This window comes from Bufo bufo, chromosome 8 (assembly GCF_905171765.1).
Source record: "Bufo bufo chromosome 8, aBufBuf1.1, whole genome shotgun sequence".
Taxonomy (NCBI): domain Eukaryota; kingdom Metazoa; phylum Chordata; class Amphibia; order Anura; family Bufonidae; genus Bufo; species Bufo bufo.
Genome location: NC_053396.1, coordinates 212,702,073 through 212,720,362, shown reverse-complemented (window position 1 = coordinate 212,720,362; position 18,290 = coordinate 212,702,073). Strand labels below are relative to the sequence as shown.

At 46.1% G+C, this 18,290-nt stretch overlaps 1 protein-coding gene across 6 annotated transcripts in view; it reads right to left on the bottom strand.

The window, feature by feature from the left end:
* The window catches only part of BCORL1 (BCL6 corepressor like 1), a 143,706-nt gene that overhangs the window by 52,402 nt on the left and 73,014 nt on the right, over positions 1 to 18,290 (bottom strand). For all 6 annotated transcript variants that reach the window (XM_040442218.1, XM_040442219.1, XM_040442223.1 and 3 more), the window contains 2 exons: positions 2,210 to 2,377; positions 1,455 to 1,545 (listed from right to left, as the gene is read on the bottom strand). In XM_040442218.1, the coding sequence (XP_040298152.1) occupies positions 1,455 to 1,545; positions 2,210 to 2,295 (177 nt within the window). In that variant the 5' untranslated portion in view covers positions 2,296 to 2,377. The remainder of the gene's footprint in view (positions 1 to 1,454; positions 1,546 to 2,209; positions 2,378 to 18,290) is intronic.

Genomic DNA, 18,290 nt, shown 5'->3' with positions numbered 1-18,290 from the left:
AGCTGCAGACCGGAAGATCGGGGCCGGGCTCCGGAAATGCGGATGCGGAGAGCACATAGTGTGCTCTCCGCATCCATTCCTGCCCCTTTGAGAATGAATGGGTCCGCACCAATTTCGGATATTGCAGAACGGATGCGGACCCATTCCACGGACGTGTGAATGGACCCTTAAGGGAATATGTCACCAGTTTTCTGCTGCTCTCACTTTTAAATCTTAACAGCTCCAGTGCACGCCAGAGAGTCCCCAAATTCATGAGCTCACAGCTCTCCCCGCCCACCTGCCACAGATTGACGTTTTATTTCCATATGAATCAGCAGCAGGTGGGCGGAGAAAGGCAGGAGTCCATGAATATGGAGACTTGTTCAGCATGCGCTGGAGCTGTGTTGCCAAGATTGTGGCAAAAAAGCTTGGTCAATTAAGGAAAGTGCCGAGCATTTTGCTAAGGAGACCTGTCACTTGTTTGGTTTGCCCTTAGTTAAAGGGGTTGTCCGGGTTCAGAGCTGAACTGATATTTCGATATTTCCCCTTCTTCCCGCTCTCAGCCCCTCTGACATGAGCATTGGAGCTTTTCATGCTCCAATACTCTCCCTTACCCTGCACTGCATCGCACAGGACAAGGGCTGTTCTGTTTATATTTTTAGGTGGAGACTTCCCCCTAGCAGTGTTTTCGATGACGTCACCGGCACTAATAGGCGGCCTTTAGCGCTGCCCTGGCCTGTATTTAAGGCGCTAAAGCCTGCCCATTAGTGCTGGTAAACAGGCTAGGACAGCGCTAAAGACAGACCATTAGTGCCGGTGACGTCACCGGATCTGCTGAAAAAGCCCTTGCCCTGAGCGATTCAGCGTAGGGCAACTCAGAAGGACTGCCTGCGTTTAGCTCTGATCCCGGACAACTCCTTTAAGACACCATAAAACTGATGACAGATTTCCTTTAAGGCTGCACCTCCTGCAGATGTCAAAATAAGGTTTCACCTGATGTCAAGTCTCAATTTTCTGCAAGACTTTCTCAAACTGGAGTGTTGCTGACTTTCAAGAAGAAAACGTATTATTACATGGTGTATAAATAATCAGTCGGCACTCTGGAAAAAGATGGTGGTGCTCGTATCCTGGGTTGCAGGCCCATACATCCAAGTAGAAGAAGCGGATTAGCACTCATCCTTTGATACTAATAAATCTTCACTTTATTGCTATAAACAGAATACAGGCAAATGTGACACATTTCAACAAGGCTTGTTTGAAAAAGGCTGATTAGCCGAAACGCGTCACATTTGCCTGTATTCAGTATATGGCAATAAAGTGAAGATTTATTATCATTAAAGGGCGAGTAAATTTAAAAACAAACAATTGCATATGTAAACTTTAAAGATCCATCTGACAGCATTTTTAAGTTGAAAAAAACAAAAACAAAGAAAAATGTGTTAAAATGCTGCTTGTAAATCCAGCCGTAAGCTCACCGTGGAAAGGACACTGCTCACACAACGATCTTCAGATCCCAGGTGCTGGGTGCTGTTAGATTTTGACTCCTCATCAGACAGTGCCGTCCTCCTGTCCAAAACAAAAGCAAGACAGTATAGTGAGCTATATGTGAACCACTGGTCAGTGAGTCGTCCTCTCCTGTCAGCTTTCTAGTTATATCTCTTTCTTGGAAAGATAGGCGACAGTATATATCATAGGCATTATAGTTTCTACCATGCTGGTCATCCAGTTGTCCCAGAATCCAGAATGTCAAATCAGCAAAATAGGGCACTGAAAGCTGCACAATGACCCATGTGGGAACTGTAACGGCACCCACACTGTCACCAGCTTTCCCAGAAACAAGTGTCCCACAAATGACAACGGCCTAATATAATACTTATCAACATGGCACAGGAGGATTACTCAGATTTCCTGGGAATTTTTTTTATTTTAGTAAGACATGCAAGGGCTTAGCACCGACATTAACTGGAAACAATCTAATGACCGATGCAGGGGTCAGTAACCTTCAGCACTCCACCTGTTGTGCAACTACAACCGCCAGCATGCTCCTTCACTTCTATTGGAGTTCCCACAACATGCTGGTAGTGCTGGAGGCTGCTGACCATAAGTGGTCAGCCATTTCCTTGGAGCTTGATGACTGTCACTATTACAACAGGGATGAGGATGGGGTCTGAGTTCCCCCATACTAAATAAGTTGTGGATTACCGATACATAATGTTGAACTCTTACTAACCTGTCCTCGTTAATGCCACACATACGCACGCGGTCGGCGCTGGTCCAGTTGTGCACACCACCATAGAGTGGGGCAGCCGATATCATGGCAGGTGATGGCACCCCTGGAGCTGCTGAACGAGTCTGCAGCTCCCCTGCCTCCCTCGCCTGCGCTCTATGCAGATTCCACCTGCAATCAGAAACGTTCAAAGTTAGAAGGGTATAAGGAAACATAACTACACAGCGGACTGAGACACAAGTCAATTCAGATCCGGATCATAGGCTCAGGGCTGTTTCAGGATCTCCCACACTGCTTTCCCGGGCTCCAGAATGTGCCAGTTCAGTAGTGATACACACTTCATAGGTGTATAACCCATGCAAAATGATGGAATTCAATGTAAAATTTGGTGGCAACACCTGATATAATGTTATCCTGCTTAGTTACAGCATAAGCTATGCAAAGTCAGGAGTCTAATAAATATGGGTGCCCACCTCTGCTGCGTAGCTGGTCATGTTGTCACCCAGCTATCCCAGTAACTTAGACTGTGCATCTACTTCTTATATCCCCCACTTCCGAGGTCCCAGCGTAGCGGCGCGCTCTGCTTATAGCTGAATGAATAAATAATGAGCTACGCTGCTTTATGTAAATTATTAGTTATCGTGAGATTCCAAGGAGCAAAATTCAGCACATATGGAGGCCCAGAGCGAACTGCAATGGAAATGTGTATAGGAAAGCACCATTACAAGTCAGCTGACGAAAGTGACTTTCTGTCATCAAGATGTGACTTTTATGTGTAAATATATGTAATCTATACAGGACTGCTATAATTCCTGCTCCTGGCAGACACTTCAAAATCTCGACAATGATGGGAGTGATTTTCCTGGCATTCCCACCCCAGCTTTCCTTAAAGAGGTTTTCCTGGACTGAGATACGGATGACCTATCCTCAGGATAGCGCATAAATAACAGACTGGCGGAGGGCCGACACCTGGCACCGATCTGTTGTTTTGGGCACCGCACCATCGACCGAGTAGTGGCCATGCAGGGTACTGCAGCTCTGCTCCCTTTCAAGTGAATGGATGCTGGGCTGCAGTCCAAATGCACCAAAAACTTCACATAGATTTCCCTCCACTGTACAGCTTTTGGGCCCAAACCAGCTGATCAGTAGGGGTGCGGGTATCTGACCCTGACCGATCTGATAGTGATGACCTACCCTGAGGATAGGCTGTCAATATCTATGTCACAGAAAACCTCTTTACGGTCCTAAATGACCTCAGACAGGGAATACTGCAGGTATGGGATTATAGGAAAAAATACAGAACACGTGACTAGCATCAGTGAGCGATTCCAGGTCTGCAGGATAACCCAGGGCTATGGGTGTGTATTGATGCAGCCGATCAGTGCTTTCCAGCCCCGTTTTGCTGAAGAGTTGTGATACAACATTGTGATGTAAGCTAACATTGTGGATGGAGGACTATGGGGTGGAAGGTTCCCGAGGGTGGCCCCTTAGTGAATGGCCCCTGGTGGACACTCCCCCTTACTCAACACTTTCGGTACAGCTGCAGAGTAAGCAGGCGGCTTTAACTCTTCTGAATGTCCGTGTCACACCCAAAGTGAATGATCTTCTGACAAGGCGAGCAGCAGGAGGGAGCCATGACCCCTGCTCTGTCGCCACTGTCATTGACCCGGTGTGATAGTCCAGAGAACATCAGCCTGTGCCTAGGCCAAAACAGATAGGGTCACAGACTTTCCTGTAGGAACCTAACGTTACTTCTGCACTTAGGGGTGAGCTGGAGAATTACTGCGAAAAGTTTCACACAACTGATTCAGGCCCATTTCTGCGTCTGCATGACCACAGGTTTGGTCACCCGGACCAACAGGATAATGATTTGCTGCTAGGACATGGGTGGAGAACGGAGCCTAATGGAGAGGCAGCCGCTGGATCCAGGTAGAGAATGAATGGAGAGGAGGCCGCGCATTCACTTCTATGGGAGTCAAGCATGCATGCCGAGTGTGCACGTGTGGCCACCTCTCCATTCAGTCCCTACCTGGAAGGACTGCCCAGTTATGAAAACAGCTGCCAGTTCCCGAGGTGGTACCTGCATCTTGCCTGTGAAATACCGCTATAGTACATGCAGTACGTACGGGACAGCGGCGAAGGGCACTTTAGAGGCTTAACTGTCAATATGAGCGATCAAATCTGTAAAATTCTAATAGGGAATTGCTTGATGAAACTTCTCTCCTGTTATCATCAGATCTCCGCCCCCCGGACCCAATAATAAGGGCAGCCGAGTCATTTGTATTCACTGTAAGCCAGCAGCATTCACAGGATGCTTTACGTCTGTTAGTAATCAGACCAAGTATCTCACGTGCTACAAGGCGCTCAGTGCAAGGGTGAACTTAGCCCTTTGTGACAGTCATGGCTGCCGTCACAACGCACACCCCTCTCACAGATGGTGTTGTCACCCCGACGTGTTAACCAGTAATCGACCTCTCTACAGCTTCCCCCGTCAGCAGCTCCACAGGCAGAATACAGGCTGCCATAAACAGAAGCAGCACAATGGAAGACAACCTGGTTTTCCCGCTTGACTCCAACGAGATGACCACTTTCTGGAAGTCCCTTTTCGAGCATCAGGACGTTATAGAAGGAGATTCACCGCTATTGGTCTCAGCTGCTGATGTATTCAGTATAAGGGCTCATTCACACAAACGTATTTTGCGTTCCGTATACAGGCCGTTTCCTGCGTTCCGCCTATGTGTTGTGCTGTCCGCATCCGTTGCTCCGTTCCGTGGCCCTGCAAAAATGATCAGTCCTGTCCTATTCTTGTCCGTTCTGCGGACAAGAATAGGCATTTCTATAATAGGCTTCCTGTTCCGTTTCCGCAAATTGCGGAAGGCACACAGGCGCCATCCGCAATTTGCGGATCCGCAAAAAACGGCACGGTCATGTGAACGAGCCCCAAGTCAACTATACTCTGGGCAGGATACAACTGTAATTTGTAACAAACCTTTAGGCTGAGGTCACACGGGCGTTGCGGGAAAAGGTGCGGGTGCGTTGCGGGAACATGCGCGATTTTTCCGCGCGAGTGCAAAACATTGTAATGCGTTTTGCACTCGCGTGAGAAAAATCGCGCATGTTTGGTACCCAAACCCGAACTTCTTCACAGAAGTTCGGACTTGGGATCGGTGTTCTGTAGATTGTGTTATTTTCCCTTATAACATGGTTATAAGGGAAACTAATAGCATTCTGAATACAGAATGCAAAGTAAAATAGCGCTGGAGGGGTTAAAAAAAAAATATTAAATTTAACTCATCTTAATCCACTTGCTCACGCAGCCCGGCATCTCTTCTGTCTTCATCTTAGCTGTGTGCAGGAAAAGGACCTGTGGTGACGTCACTCCGGTCATCACATGGTCCATCACATGATCTTTTACCATGGTGACGGACCATGTGATGACCGAAGTGACGTCACCACAGGTCCTTTTCCTGCAATCAGCAAAGAAGGAGACAGAAGAGATGCCGGCTGCGCGAGCAAGTGGATTAAGGTGAGTTAAATTATTAATTTTTTTTAACCCCTCCAGCGCTATTTTACTATGCATTCTGTATTCAGAATGCTATTAGTTTCCCTTATAACCATGTTATAAGGGAAAATAATAATGATCGGGTCTCCATCCCGATCGTCTCCTAGCAACCGTGCGTGAAAATCGCACCACATCCGCACGTTTCACGCAACCCCATTCACTTCTATGGGGCCTGCGTTGCGTGGAAAACGCACAATATAGAGCATGCTGCGATTTTCACGCAACGCACAAGTGATGCGTGAAAATCACAGCTGATGTGCACAGCCCAATGGAAGTGAATGGGTCCAGATTCAGTGCGGGTGCAATGCGTTCACCTCCCGCATTGCACCCGCGCGGAATACTCGCCCGTGTGAACTCAGCCTTAGAGGTGAAAGCCTGTAAAAGCCTCTGGATACAAATGTGAATCTTCCAATTCAATGACACCAAGCAGAGATCTTGAAAATAGTGAGGAATTGAAGCACATTAGAGAAATAAACCTTATTTACTGTATAATCCTTTCTATACGTACAAAATAGGAACATCGTTGCACTAAAGAGGAGAAATCGCCTTGTGCGCGGTTCACCATACTGACTCGCTGCCTCCCTAGCGTCAATGGGTCATGCTCCAGGGAACCGCTCAATACACCAAGGGCCCAAATGAGGCGATCAGAGCTAGGAATGACTCCTGGATCCCGGGAGAGCGGTGCCCTGCTGTACGACACACAATGTGCCTGCTGTACGAGCAGTGCTTCCCCTTCTGTCTCGTGTGCTAATGATCGCCTCCTCTCCCGCTCTGCCTATCTCACACAACACACGCACAGCGCTCAACCCCCCCCCCCCCCCCACGCTTACAAACTGAAAGCAGACCTCATCAATACCAAGCAAAAAGAACAGACAAATCTTTGCATCAAATATATTCCTTCCTACGAGACCTCAGACCTTATCACAAGTTACATGGCCCTCTGCTCCATGCAATATCACAATATGGAAGACTCCGAGCGGGGATCTCATGCAATTTGGGGGAAAATGGAATCTCGCACGGAGGATCTACTAAGCACACTGGACAATCACTCACATCATCTGGTGGCTAATTATGTCGTTGGCATGAGGCATCCGGAGCCTCATATGTCGGTGTGATACTAATGAATATGGGTGGCTTAGGATGCAAAGATTATCGCTAACATTTTTACAATCGTTATGTCTAAAACACTTATGGCTGATTCCGGCTATACCGTGACCTTTGCCCGAAGCCTTAGATCTGAAAATGGGGGTGGTGCAACATCACAGACATGGGCGATTACACTGCTGCTAATCCACAATACTGTGGACGAGAAGCAAGAAGAAACTCACAGAAGTCTTGGAGACACAAGAGAAGCCCGAGGACCCAGAGAGAAGAAAAGCACTCGGTCACTAAGAGATAACGATACTAATAACCCAAACTATGCGGTGGACATGATCACTACTGTCCATTCAAAAAGAATCTCATTCACCCCATGTAGTTTTCAGGCTTATCCTCCTATTGGCTTCAATTGCGATCAAAAGTGACCGTCTGTATTATACTCCAGAGCTGCACTCACTATTCTGCTGGTGCAGTCACTGTGTACATACATTACATTACTTATCCTGTACTGATCCTGAGTTACATCCTGTATTATACTCCAGAGCTGCACTCACTATTCTGCTGGTGCAGTCACTGTGTACATACATTACTTATCCTGAGTTACATCCTGTATTATACTCCAGAGCTGCACTCACTATTCTGCTGGTGCAGTCACTGTGTACATTAAATATTACATTACTTATCCTGTACTGATCCTGAGTTACATACTGTATTATACTCCAGAGCTGTATTCACTATTCTGCTAGTGCAGTCACTGTGTACATACATTACTTATCCTGTACTGATCCTGAGTTACATCCTGTATTATACTCCAGAGCTGCACTCACTATTCTGCTAGTGCAGTCACTGTGTACATACATTACTTATCCTGTACTGATCCTGAGTTACATCCTGTATTATACTCCAGAGCTGCACTCACTATTCTGCTAGTGCAGTCACTGTGTACATACATTACTTATCCTGTACTGATCCCGAGTTACATCCTGTATTATACTCCAGAGCTGCACTCACTATTCTGCTAGTGCAGTCACTGTGTACATACATTACTTATCCTGTACTGATCCTGAGTTACATCCTGTATTGTACTCCAGAGCTGCACTCACTATTCTGCTGGTGCAGTCACTGTGTACATACATTACTTATCCTGTACTGATCCCGAGTTACATCCTGTATTGTACTCCAGAGCTGCACTCACTATTCTGCTGGTGCAGTCACTGTGTACATACATTACTTATCCTGTACTGATCCTGAGTTACATCCTGTATTATACTCCAGAGCTGCACTCACTATTCTGCTAGTGCAGTCACTGTGTACATACATTACTTATCCTGTACTGATCCTGAGTAACATCCTGTATTATACTCCAGAGCTGCACTCACTATTCTGCTGGTGCAGTCACTGTGTACATACATTACTTATCCTGTACTGATCCTGAGTTACATCCTGTATTGTACTCCAGAGCTGCACTCACTATTCTGCTAGTGCAGTCACTGTGTACATACATTACTTATCCTGTACTGATCCTGAGTTACATCCTGTATTATACTCCAGAGCTGCACTCACTATTCTGCTAGTGCAGTCACTGTGTACATACATTACTTATCCTGTACTGATCCTGAGTTACATCCTGTATTATACTCTTGGCTGTCATTGAAAGTGTGCAGCCTCTACAAAGAGCTGATCAGCGGCACGTCACTGATCAGATACTGATGACCTATGCTGAGGATAGGCCATCAATAGTTTACTCCCAGAAAATCCCTTTAACAGCTTGACTGAGCCTCTACAACGTACAGGAGACACTGTCACAGAAGTGAAGAAGCAGAGAATGCTGGGAAATTTTAGCTCCCAAGCCTGCTGTAATGGTGAATGTAATAACTCAGGATCAGTAAGTAATGTCATGTATTTACAAAGTAACTTTCTATGTAAATTAATTCTATATGCAAACTTTATAAAAACATCTATCTACAACCTAAAAAAAACTAAACAACTCCACTCAGGTGTGAGCGGAGAACTGGTTATTCCTGCAAGCCTGCCCTCTCCCACCGCCAAGGTCCTGAATCACGGGAACAAACAGGAAAGAAATATGGGGAAAATGGAGGCACAGATGGTCAAAAATGCAAAGTTACTATAAGAAAAAGATCGGCAACAAAAACGAAAAAGATCAGTAAATAAAAAGTTCTTTAGACTGTGCAAGCACCGGAATCAGACACTCCATTAGGGGCCGCCACTGCAGATATTGCGGAAATCAGAGGACAAACCAGCGCACCACTTTTCCCGTAAAATGCTGGACTGTGCGACGGAAACCTGATGGACCCAATCAGAATCTGTCTGGGTGACAAGTAACACTGGAGCACCGTGTTAATGGGGGGTGCACATCCGGTTGTAGATCCTCCCAACTACTATACTAGAGCGAGGACAATGCGTTCCCATGGCCCCATTCACACGACCGGATTTTTGGTCCACACCTAATCCCATTCATTTCAATGGGTCCGCATCCGTATGTCCGTTCCATAGCCCCAAAACAAGATAGAACATGTCCTATTCTTGTCCAAGGATAAGCATTGTCACAATAGATCTACAAAAATAAAAATAATGGATGCAACACGGACGTCATCCAAATTTTTTGCTGATCTGCATTTTGTGGACTTGTCAATGTACGTGTGAATGAGCCCTTAGGCTGATTTTTCATTCTGGGAAAGCTGGATGACAACCCATGTTCATAGCCACCCAGCTTTCCCCTGACAGAAAACAGCTTGAAAATAATATAACATCTTGCCAGTAAAAGGAAATTTATAATAAATTATTTCTTTTTTCTCAATGCGGGGGGGGGGTGCTCCGTAAGAATCCGTCAGCAGAGCGAACGTACTGGACACAGATCCCGAGCCGTGCGTCACACATTTAATCAACGCTCGGCGAGTCACCTCATGACATCTCCAGCTGCCTCCAGTCCTTGACAAGGGGGCATTACTCCTGTCACTCTGGAGATGTCACAGACAACGTGGCCTGATCTGTGGACAAGGAGCCTACAGGAAAATCTCGGAAACATTAGAATCAGGGAGGAGAACGCGCCTTCATACAGTATATTAGGCCCCGATACCTGGGGCTAACGCTTTTAAAGGGGTAGTACCAGTTCAGCAATTTATTTCCATTTGCTCTATTAGGACATGTAGAGGTAAAGGTCACCGATCAACCACAACCCCCTCCCCTATTAGCTGCTGCACCGACTGACGAGAATCTATCGCTGTGCGTGCTGTGCACTGCGGCAGCAGAAGACCGCTCAATCGCCGACTACCCCACCATCGCGGACTCCATCATCAGCCAATCCAGGACACTGGGCAATGCTAGTGCTGGTCACCTAGGTCAGTGCATAAGGGAGCTGCATGAATAGCAATTCCCTAACATGTGCATCACTGGAATTGTCTCTTTAGAATTAAAATAAGATCTGCAGCTTGCTTGTTTGAAAATCGTTAGATATGAGATAGATAGATAGATAGATAGATAATAGATAGATAATAGATAGATAATAGATAGATAGATAGATAATAGATAGATTGATAGATGGATAGATAGACAGATATGAGGTAGAAAGATAGATAGATAGATAGATAGATAGATAGATATGAGATAGATAATAGATAATAGATAGATAGATAGATAGATAGATAGATAGATAGAGAGATAGATAATAGATAGGGAGATACATAGGAGATAGATAGATAGATAATAGAAAGATAGATAATAGATAGATAGATAATAGATAGATAGATAGATAGATAATAGATAGATAGATAGATAGATAATAGATAGATAGATAATAGATAGATAGATAATAGATAGATAATAGATAGATAGATAGATAGATAGATAGATAGATAGATAGATAGATATGAGATAGATAGATAGATAATAGATAGATAATAGATAGATAGATAGATATGAGATAGATAGATAGATAGATAGATAGATAGATAGATAGATAGATAGATAGATAATAGATAGATAGATAATAGATAGATAGATAATAGATAGATAGATAATAGATAGATAGATAGATATGAGATAGATAGATAGATAGATAGATAGATAGATAGATAGATAGATAGATAGATAGATAGATAATAGATAGATAGATAATAGATAGATAGATAATAGATAGATAGATAATAGATAGAAGATGCTGGGAGAAGAGTAGAACACTGTGGACACAGCAGCACAATATATTACTGCCTGCCACAGACTGAGAGGAGCCTGATACGCCATTGACTCCGATTCCCTGACCCGGGGTGTGTCCGCACCCCCCCCCCTTCCCCGTCATGATACGCCACGGACTCCTATACACCGACCCCCCATGCTTTGGCAATACTAATGTATAATTTAGACCTGCCAATAAATTTTTTTTTATTTGATTTCATAGATAGATATTTTTGACGGCTCGGGTGCGGACCCATTCACTTCAATGGGGCCGCAAAAGATGCGGACAGCACTCTGTGTGCTGTCCGCATTCGTTGCTCCGTTCCGTAGCCCCGCAAAAAAATTAGACCATGTCCTATTCTTGTCCGTTTTGCGGACAAGGATAGGCATTGTTACAATGGATGCCATACGGACGTCATCAGGTTTTTTTTGCGGATCCGCAATTTGCGGACTGCATAACACAAATGTTCGTGTGCATGTAGGCTAAAAGGGACAAAGCATTTGACCGTCCCAAAAGTTCAACTTAATTACTGGGTTTCAGATAATAGTGGTTAAGGAATTACCATTTATGCAATTGCTTTTCCTAGAACTGCAGCACAACAGACTGTAGACCGGGTATACGTTCGGTGTATTTTCAGTATTAAATATTTATTAGGATTATTCAGAGGTCCCTGCCATTGCTGCGGCGCCCCAGGGGTTAGGAAGTTCGAGCGCTGACCTCACGGGGCGGGTGCACCCTAGCCACACAAGAGCAACGATTCCTTAGTTTATGCAATTCTCTCAAAATTTCTCCCTTTTGTATCAGATTGTATTAGAACCATCGCACATCATTGATAATTACATCAATTAACCTGCAGACAAAACTTCTGGTAAACCCGGCATGCCGTGACTTTGGTGTTTTCCTCGTTGCTCCCATCACTGTCCCTTCCCCTCCCATTCTTCGCTCTGGCCAGGAGGATGGGACGGTGCCTCCAGTTTTATGTCCACAGGTCACCGGGTCACAGCGCTTAGCAAGAGAAGCCTGCTGCTCCTCCCGGAGTCCAGGCGGACAGGGTTAATCTGCAATTACACACGATTCCTACTACAATCCCGGCAGGGAACGATAACTGTACCGATACGGTGCGTCCGTCGGGTCGGAATCAGGCGTCACGGTTTAGGAGCACGCTCGTGTGTCACTGCTGTCACTGGGACGTACACAGAAATGCAGCCATGTCCTAAGCCTTGCTGGTTTGTCAGGTTTTACTGCACAGTCTCCTTCGAGGGGGAAAGCCGGACGTGTAAGCGCGGGTTCACACGCAACAGATACGCCATGGAACTGCCATCATAGATTTCATGTGGCAAATCTGTAGCTTTGTACAGTACCAGCAAAGTCATTGAGATTTAAAAAATCTCATTCACGCACTTTGTAAAAAATCTGCAGCGCAAAATGATCATGGCAAAAAAAAACACGATTAAAGAGGTTGTCTGTTTAAGGCTACATGCACGCGAACGTTGTTTGTCTCCGTTTTTGTTTCTTTGCGGATAGGATGCAGACGCATTCATTTCTGTCCGCATCAGTATGTCCATTCTGTAGCCCCGCAAATAAAATAGAACATCTTGTCTGTTTTAGGCATTGTTACAATGGATCCGCAAAAAGAAACAAAAAACGGATGGCATACAGATGTCATCCTTTTTTTTGTTTGTTTTTTTTGCGGAACGCAAAACACATATGGTTGTGTGCATGTAGCCTAATTCTGATGACCTACCCTCACTAGAGGCATCAGGTCCAACTCCTGGCACTGCGGTGCTCACGGAGTGCCACGGCCCCTTCTTAGGCCTTTGATGTCATGCTCACTAGTCACAAGGCCTAGCTAAAGCTCAGTCTCATTTAATACCACAGCCGTTATCCAATGGACAGTGCTATGCTTGGCGAGCCGCGAGGAGGCCGCAGTGCTCCCCTGAGCGCCGTAGCCTCTTCAACCAGCTGATGGACGTATTCCGAGTGGTACTATAGCACCTTTAGCAGTCCGGGGGCCATACTGTACCCCCATTATTTTCCTGTCCAATTCGCACAAAGCAGTGCCCTAAAAACACAGCGGCACATAGAATACCTATAGCTGCATGCTTCAGACTCACAGGAATCTGCGTGCCAGTCTAAGGGGATATTCACATGCTGCAGATTGTGTTGCAGAAATACCTCGGCTGTCCTATTCATCTGAATGTGCAGAAAACCATGCCCCGGTTAGAAGAATTTATGTATTAAAGTGATTTTTTTGCTGCATCGTGTGTGACTTCACCCTAAGGCCCCATTCACATGTGCCCGCCATTTATTTATTACCTTTTGTAGAAATGTCCTATCCTTGTCTGAAAAACGGACAAGAATAGGACATGTTTCGCTGACCGGTAGAACCGACTTATGGATGCAGACAGCACACTGTGCGCTATCCGTGTTTTTTGCAGCCCCATTGAAATGAATGGGTCCCGCATCTGATCCGCAAAAATACGGTCTTGTTTGTGCATGGGGCCTAAAGGGCCTTTAACAAGGACCGATAATACAGCCGGTTATCGGGGATGAACGCCTATAGAAAGGCTTGTTCCTGATAACTAGGCCGTGAAAAAATGCTAGCCACCCAATCGGGTGATCGCGTCTTTCGCTCAGCGCCATCAATCATTGTTTATGAGCAGCAGATGACCCTGTAAAAACAAGGATCTGCTGCCCAGAGACAAAAGATGGCAGTAGTGATCATTAGTCTCTGAACAGAGGCGATGATTGCTGCATGTGAACCTAGCTTCATCTCTACTGATGACTGGGCAATTATTGGGAATGTTTGCTTCGTTCTTGATAATTGCCTGTAACATTGGTCCATGTGAAACAGGGATGTCAAACTTGTGCCCCTCTAGCTGTTGCAAAACTACAACTGCCATCGTGTCCGGACAGCCTTCAGGGCATGCTGGGAGTTTTAGTTTTACAACAGCTGGAGGGCCACGAGTTTGACATCCCTGATGTAAAAGGACCATAAGCCTACCTGCACACAGCTGAGTATTTCTCCGCAAATCCTATGGTGGATTTCGCTCCTCACATTGAAAGTACTGAAATCCGCTGTGAAAAAATCTTCCAAACAAACGGACATTCTGTGGATTTTAAAATCTGGACCGCATATTCCTGCGGCGCGTAGATGACATTTCTTAGATGTCGTCTACTTTCTTGGTGCTTTATTACCTCGTAGTAAATCCGCGGCTAATACGCAACCTGTGCATTTGGCTGCAATTTTTCCCTATTGACATCATCGGAGCGACGGGACAGATCAGGCATGGGGCAAACTGGAGAAGAGTTGTCGAAGTTTGCTGCATTTATTACATTCCTGTACTACTTATTTTACTATCCTGGTGATTATTGGTGAACTATTAAATGCTTTGTCCCATTTTGCAGATGGGACTAAGCGCTGCACCTACTGTACAGAAACAGCCAAGAAGGTCAGTGGTCCGCTGCTTCCGTAACTACCATTGTAGTGAATAAAAGCTACGCAAACAGTGTTGCAGGACAAGCTACGCTGCTTCCGTTAGTCCAGATTAAGGTATAAGAGTGTCAGCTCTTGCGCAGGGCCCTCATTTCTCTCTAGCATGTGATTTTCTTTATATATGTGCCCTCCTGTCTGAAGATAAGATGCTCTTTACATACGTATATAAACAAGCAAATCTTCAGAAATAACGTGGATTGCAAACGTGCCCAGCCGTGAACGGAAGAGAGAGAGAAAAAAAAGAAAGAGAGAGGACCGTTGATTAAAGCATTAATTAAACTCAATAGAAAATAAATGGCAGAGCGAGGAGCAGAAGCAGCATCAGTTCTACGTGACGCGCTCGCTCACCACACTCCGCTGCCACATTAGTCACACAGATAAAAACAGACACAAGAAGACCATGGTCAGAAGTTTATAATCTGCTGCGGAGCAGAGAAGAAAAAAAAAAATCTTAATAGAGGAGCGTTTTCTTTCCTGCCGTTAAAATATTTAGGAGTGGAACGGCACATTATGTTGTTGACAACGTCCTCCCACGAGCTGCGCGCGCTGCGACGTTACCAGAAACCAGCTGAGCTGCTCCTGAAGCCAGGCACAGAGTGGCTACAGCCCGAGAGGCTGCACTCCTCAGCACGGAACGTACGCACCGGCGTGAGATCAATGAGGTCATCTATGCAGATTACCCTGTATAATAACCACAGGCTCACTGCCGAGGGAGCGTACTATAGCACGGTGCATAGGAACCAGGTCATTTTCTATTAATACTACGTAATTATAATGTATCAAAATAATTGTATAAAATGAATAGGACACCAAAATATAAAAACAAAACATCTAAAGCCCTACTACTGTAGCTCCTACTACAGATGTCATGCCCACCGTTATAGGTCCGCGTGCCTTCCAATCGCCTGCAGAGAATTAAGGAATCCTCCAGACCTTCATCGCACATGCAATATGCTGGAATTTTCACATCCGTGTGAGATGCGCATCTCTCGTCGGGATAAGTATTGGAAATCCTACACTGGGGAATTGCTTGGTGATCACAAGAGCTGCGGGACCTCTCGGGCGGACCCCAACTATATCAGGTTGCTATGTAAAAAGATGGTGGGAGTCCCCTTTAAGTGCTTGCATGCAGGATATAACACCAGTCTTTGAAGTGAACGTGATCCTTATTGCAAGTTGCAAATGTGGAACTCGCAGTCGTTTCTGAGGCACAGTGACGCGGTCCCTCAGCACATTGTGCGGTATCACAATCACTCCGCTCACCTATGTACGCACAGCATCACACTCGGCGCGGTGTCTTATTTATAACACACACATTGCCCCCCGGTGGGGGAAGCTGCATCCTCCTATCCCACACCCTTTATGTGCCCACGGTGTTCCCGTCAGAAGAAGGCAAGGGACTTGACCTACTCACTCAAGTAAGGCCTCATGCACACAACCGTATTTTCGGTCCGCATCTGATGCGCCTTTTTTACGGATTAGATGCGGACACATTCACTTCTATGCAAGATGAAGACGGCACACGCTCTGCGGCTCCACACAAAGAACTTGTGGACATGAATAAGTATTTCTACAATGGTGTGGAACGGGAAAAGTACAGGCCGCACACGGCTGGGACCTGTGTTTTGTGGACCACAAAGCGGATACGGTGGTGTGCATGGGGCCTAAGGGTGATCACAGACTCTGAGATACTCCGTCCAGTACGACTAATCATTTCTGCGTCTATGATGACAAAACGGAAGGCGATAGCTGAGGGCACTTTATACTAGAGGTCCATTTATTTTGGGAGCTGCACCCCCAGCCATGTGATTACTCTATGACGGATCACAGGATGACAAAGTCAGTGGAGGACCCCAAATGATTGGGCATTATCGATAAATCCCTTTAAAAGCTTTACAACACATTGATAATAGGTCAGAAAAGTCTGTCCCAGCTGTGACCCTGCAAAGGTAAGGGCCCCGTGTCTGCCAACTGCAGAAGGGAAATGGGCCAGCACTCTCCATCGCCAGGTGATGCCTGCCAACCTAGAATCAGAAAATTGGGTAACAGATCCCCACTTTTTGGACGGGTCTCAGTCCCAGGCAGATTAAACATTTGCATATCCCATCAAGAGGTTTTCCTAAGGGTACAAGCATATGGTGCGGCCCAGCCGCGGTAACCAAAGGTGGATTACCACCACTTGCCGTGGTTTACGTGGCAGCCCAGCAATCCGCAGATGTGAACATACTCAAATGCAGGGATCTCCAACCTGTGGCTCTCCAGCTGTAGCAAAACTACAACTCCCATCATACCCCCATAGCCGTAGGCTGTCGGGGCATAATGGGAGTTGTAGTTTTGCTACAGCTGGAGAGCCACAAGTTGGGGAACATTGCTCTAATACAAGGATGCCCAACCTGTGGACCCCCAGCTGTTGCAAACCTACAACTCCCTGCATGGCCAGACAGCCCACAGCGGGGCATGGTGGGAGTTGTAGTTTTACAACAGCTGGAGGGCCCTAGGTTGGGCGTCCCTGTTCTAATGTAAACAACTAATTCACCTCCTCCATTGGCAGATCCAAAACTCTGTGCCATTTGGAGACCGCCCAACAGTGGGAGACCGCCAGTAAGGTGGAATCCGTCATCTACAAACCCCCCCTCATTTAGAAAGCATTGTTACTCACCTGGCATAATAATTATCACTATCGTGAACCGTAATCATTATTTCTATGGTCGTTAGTGCTCAATGCTACAATCGTAGAGCGGCTCCCGGTCCTACAGGCGTCACAGCCCAGGAGCAACACCCGGAGATGATCTCGCACATAAGCCTCGGCCTAACGATCGCTACGTGTACGGCCATTTAAGAAAACACTTAGAATGATGCTCAGAATGTGGGGGGGGCTGCAAATGTTGGTTTAGCTATAACTGTTTCTTGCTACAGACGGAATGGTTTTCCCATAAATATCAAAATATCTGTTGCGGTATTTAAAGGGTAAATGCATCGAAGTGTATTTTCTGCCGTGCCCTGTGCGACGACCTCAATGGTTCCTAAAATATACGGTAGTCCGCGCTGTTAGATGTTCGAGCAGACAGTGCGGCCAAGTAGCGGATCCTGCAAATTTCGCAGGTGTTTCCCTCTAAGGATGAGTGAGAACCGTTCGGAACGGTCACCTGATCGAGAGATCGCTACTGCTACACGAAGAACCGCAGGAGGCGTCAGAAGTCGCTGGGGATTGGGCAACCCCGTCAATGGCACGTGATTAGCGGCACCTCCGATGATGCTGCATGGAAGCCTGTGCGGCCGTGACAATCTCCGAAACGCAGCTGTAAATTAAAGATTGCGATCTGCTAGGATATGCCATACGCCGTATCGCTATTGTGGACGCTATATTTCCCGCTACATCTCAACTTCTGCCGCGCCGTAGACGTGCAGCTCTCACCCTAAGGGTCCATTCACACGTCCGTAATTTGGGTCCGCATTCGTTCCGCAATTTGCGGACCCATTCACTTTCAATGGGGCTGGAACGGATGCAAATCCACATTTCCTGGATCCGCATCCGTTTTTTCGGGATCCGCATCCGTTTTTCCGGGATCCGCAATTTCGTTCCTGGAAAAAATAGAACATGTCCTATTCTTGTCAGCAATTGCGGACCAGAAAAGGCATTTTCTATTATAGTGTCTGTGATGTGCGGATCCGCACATTGCAGGTGTCCGTGTTTTGCGGATCCGCAAAATACTTACGGACGTGTGAATGGACCCTA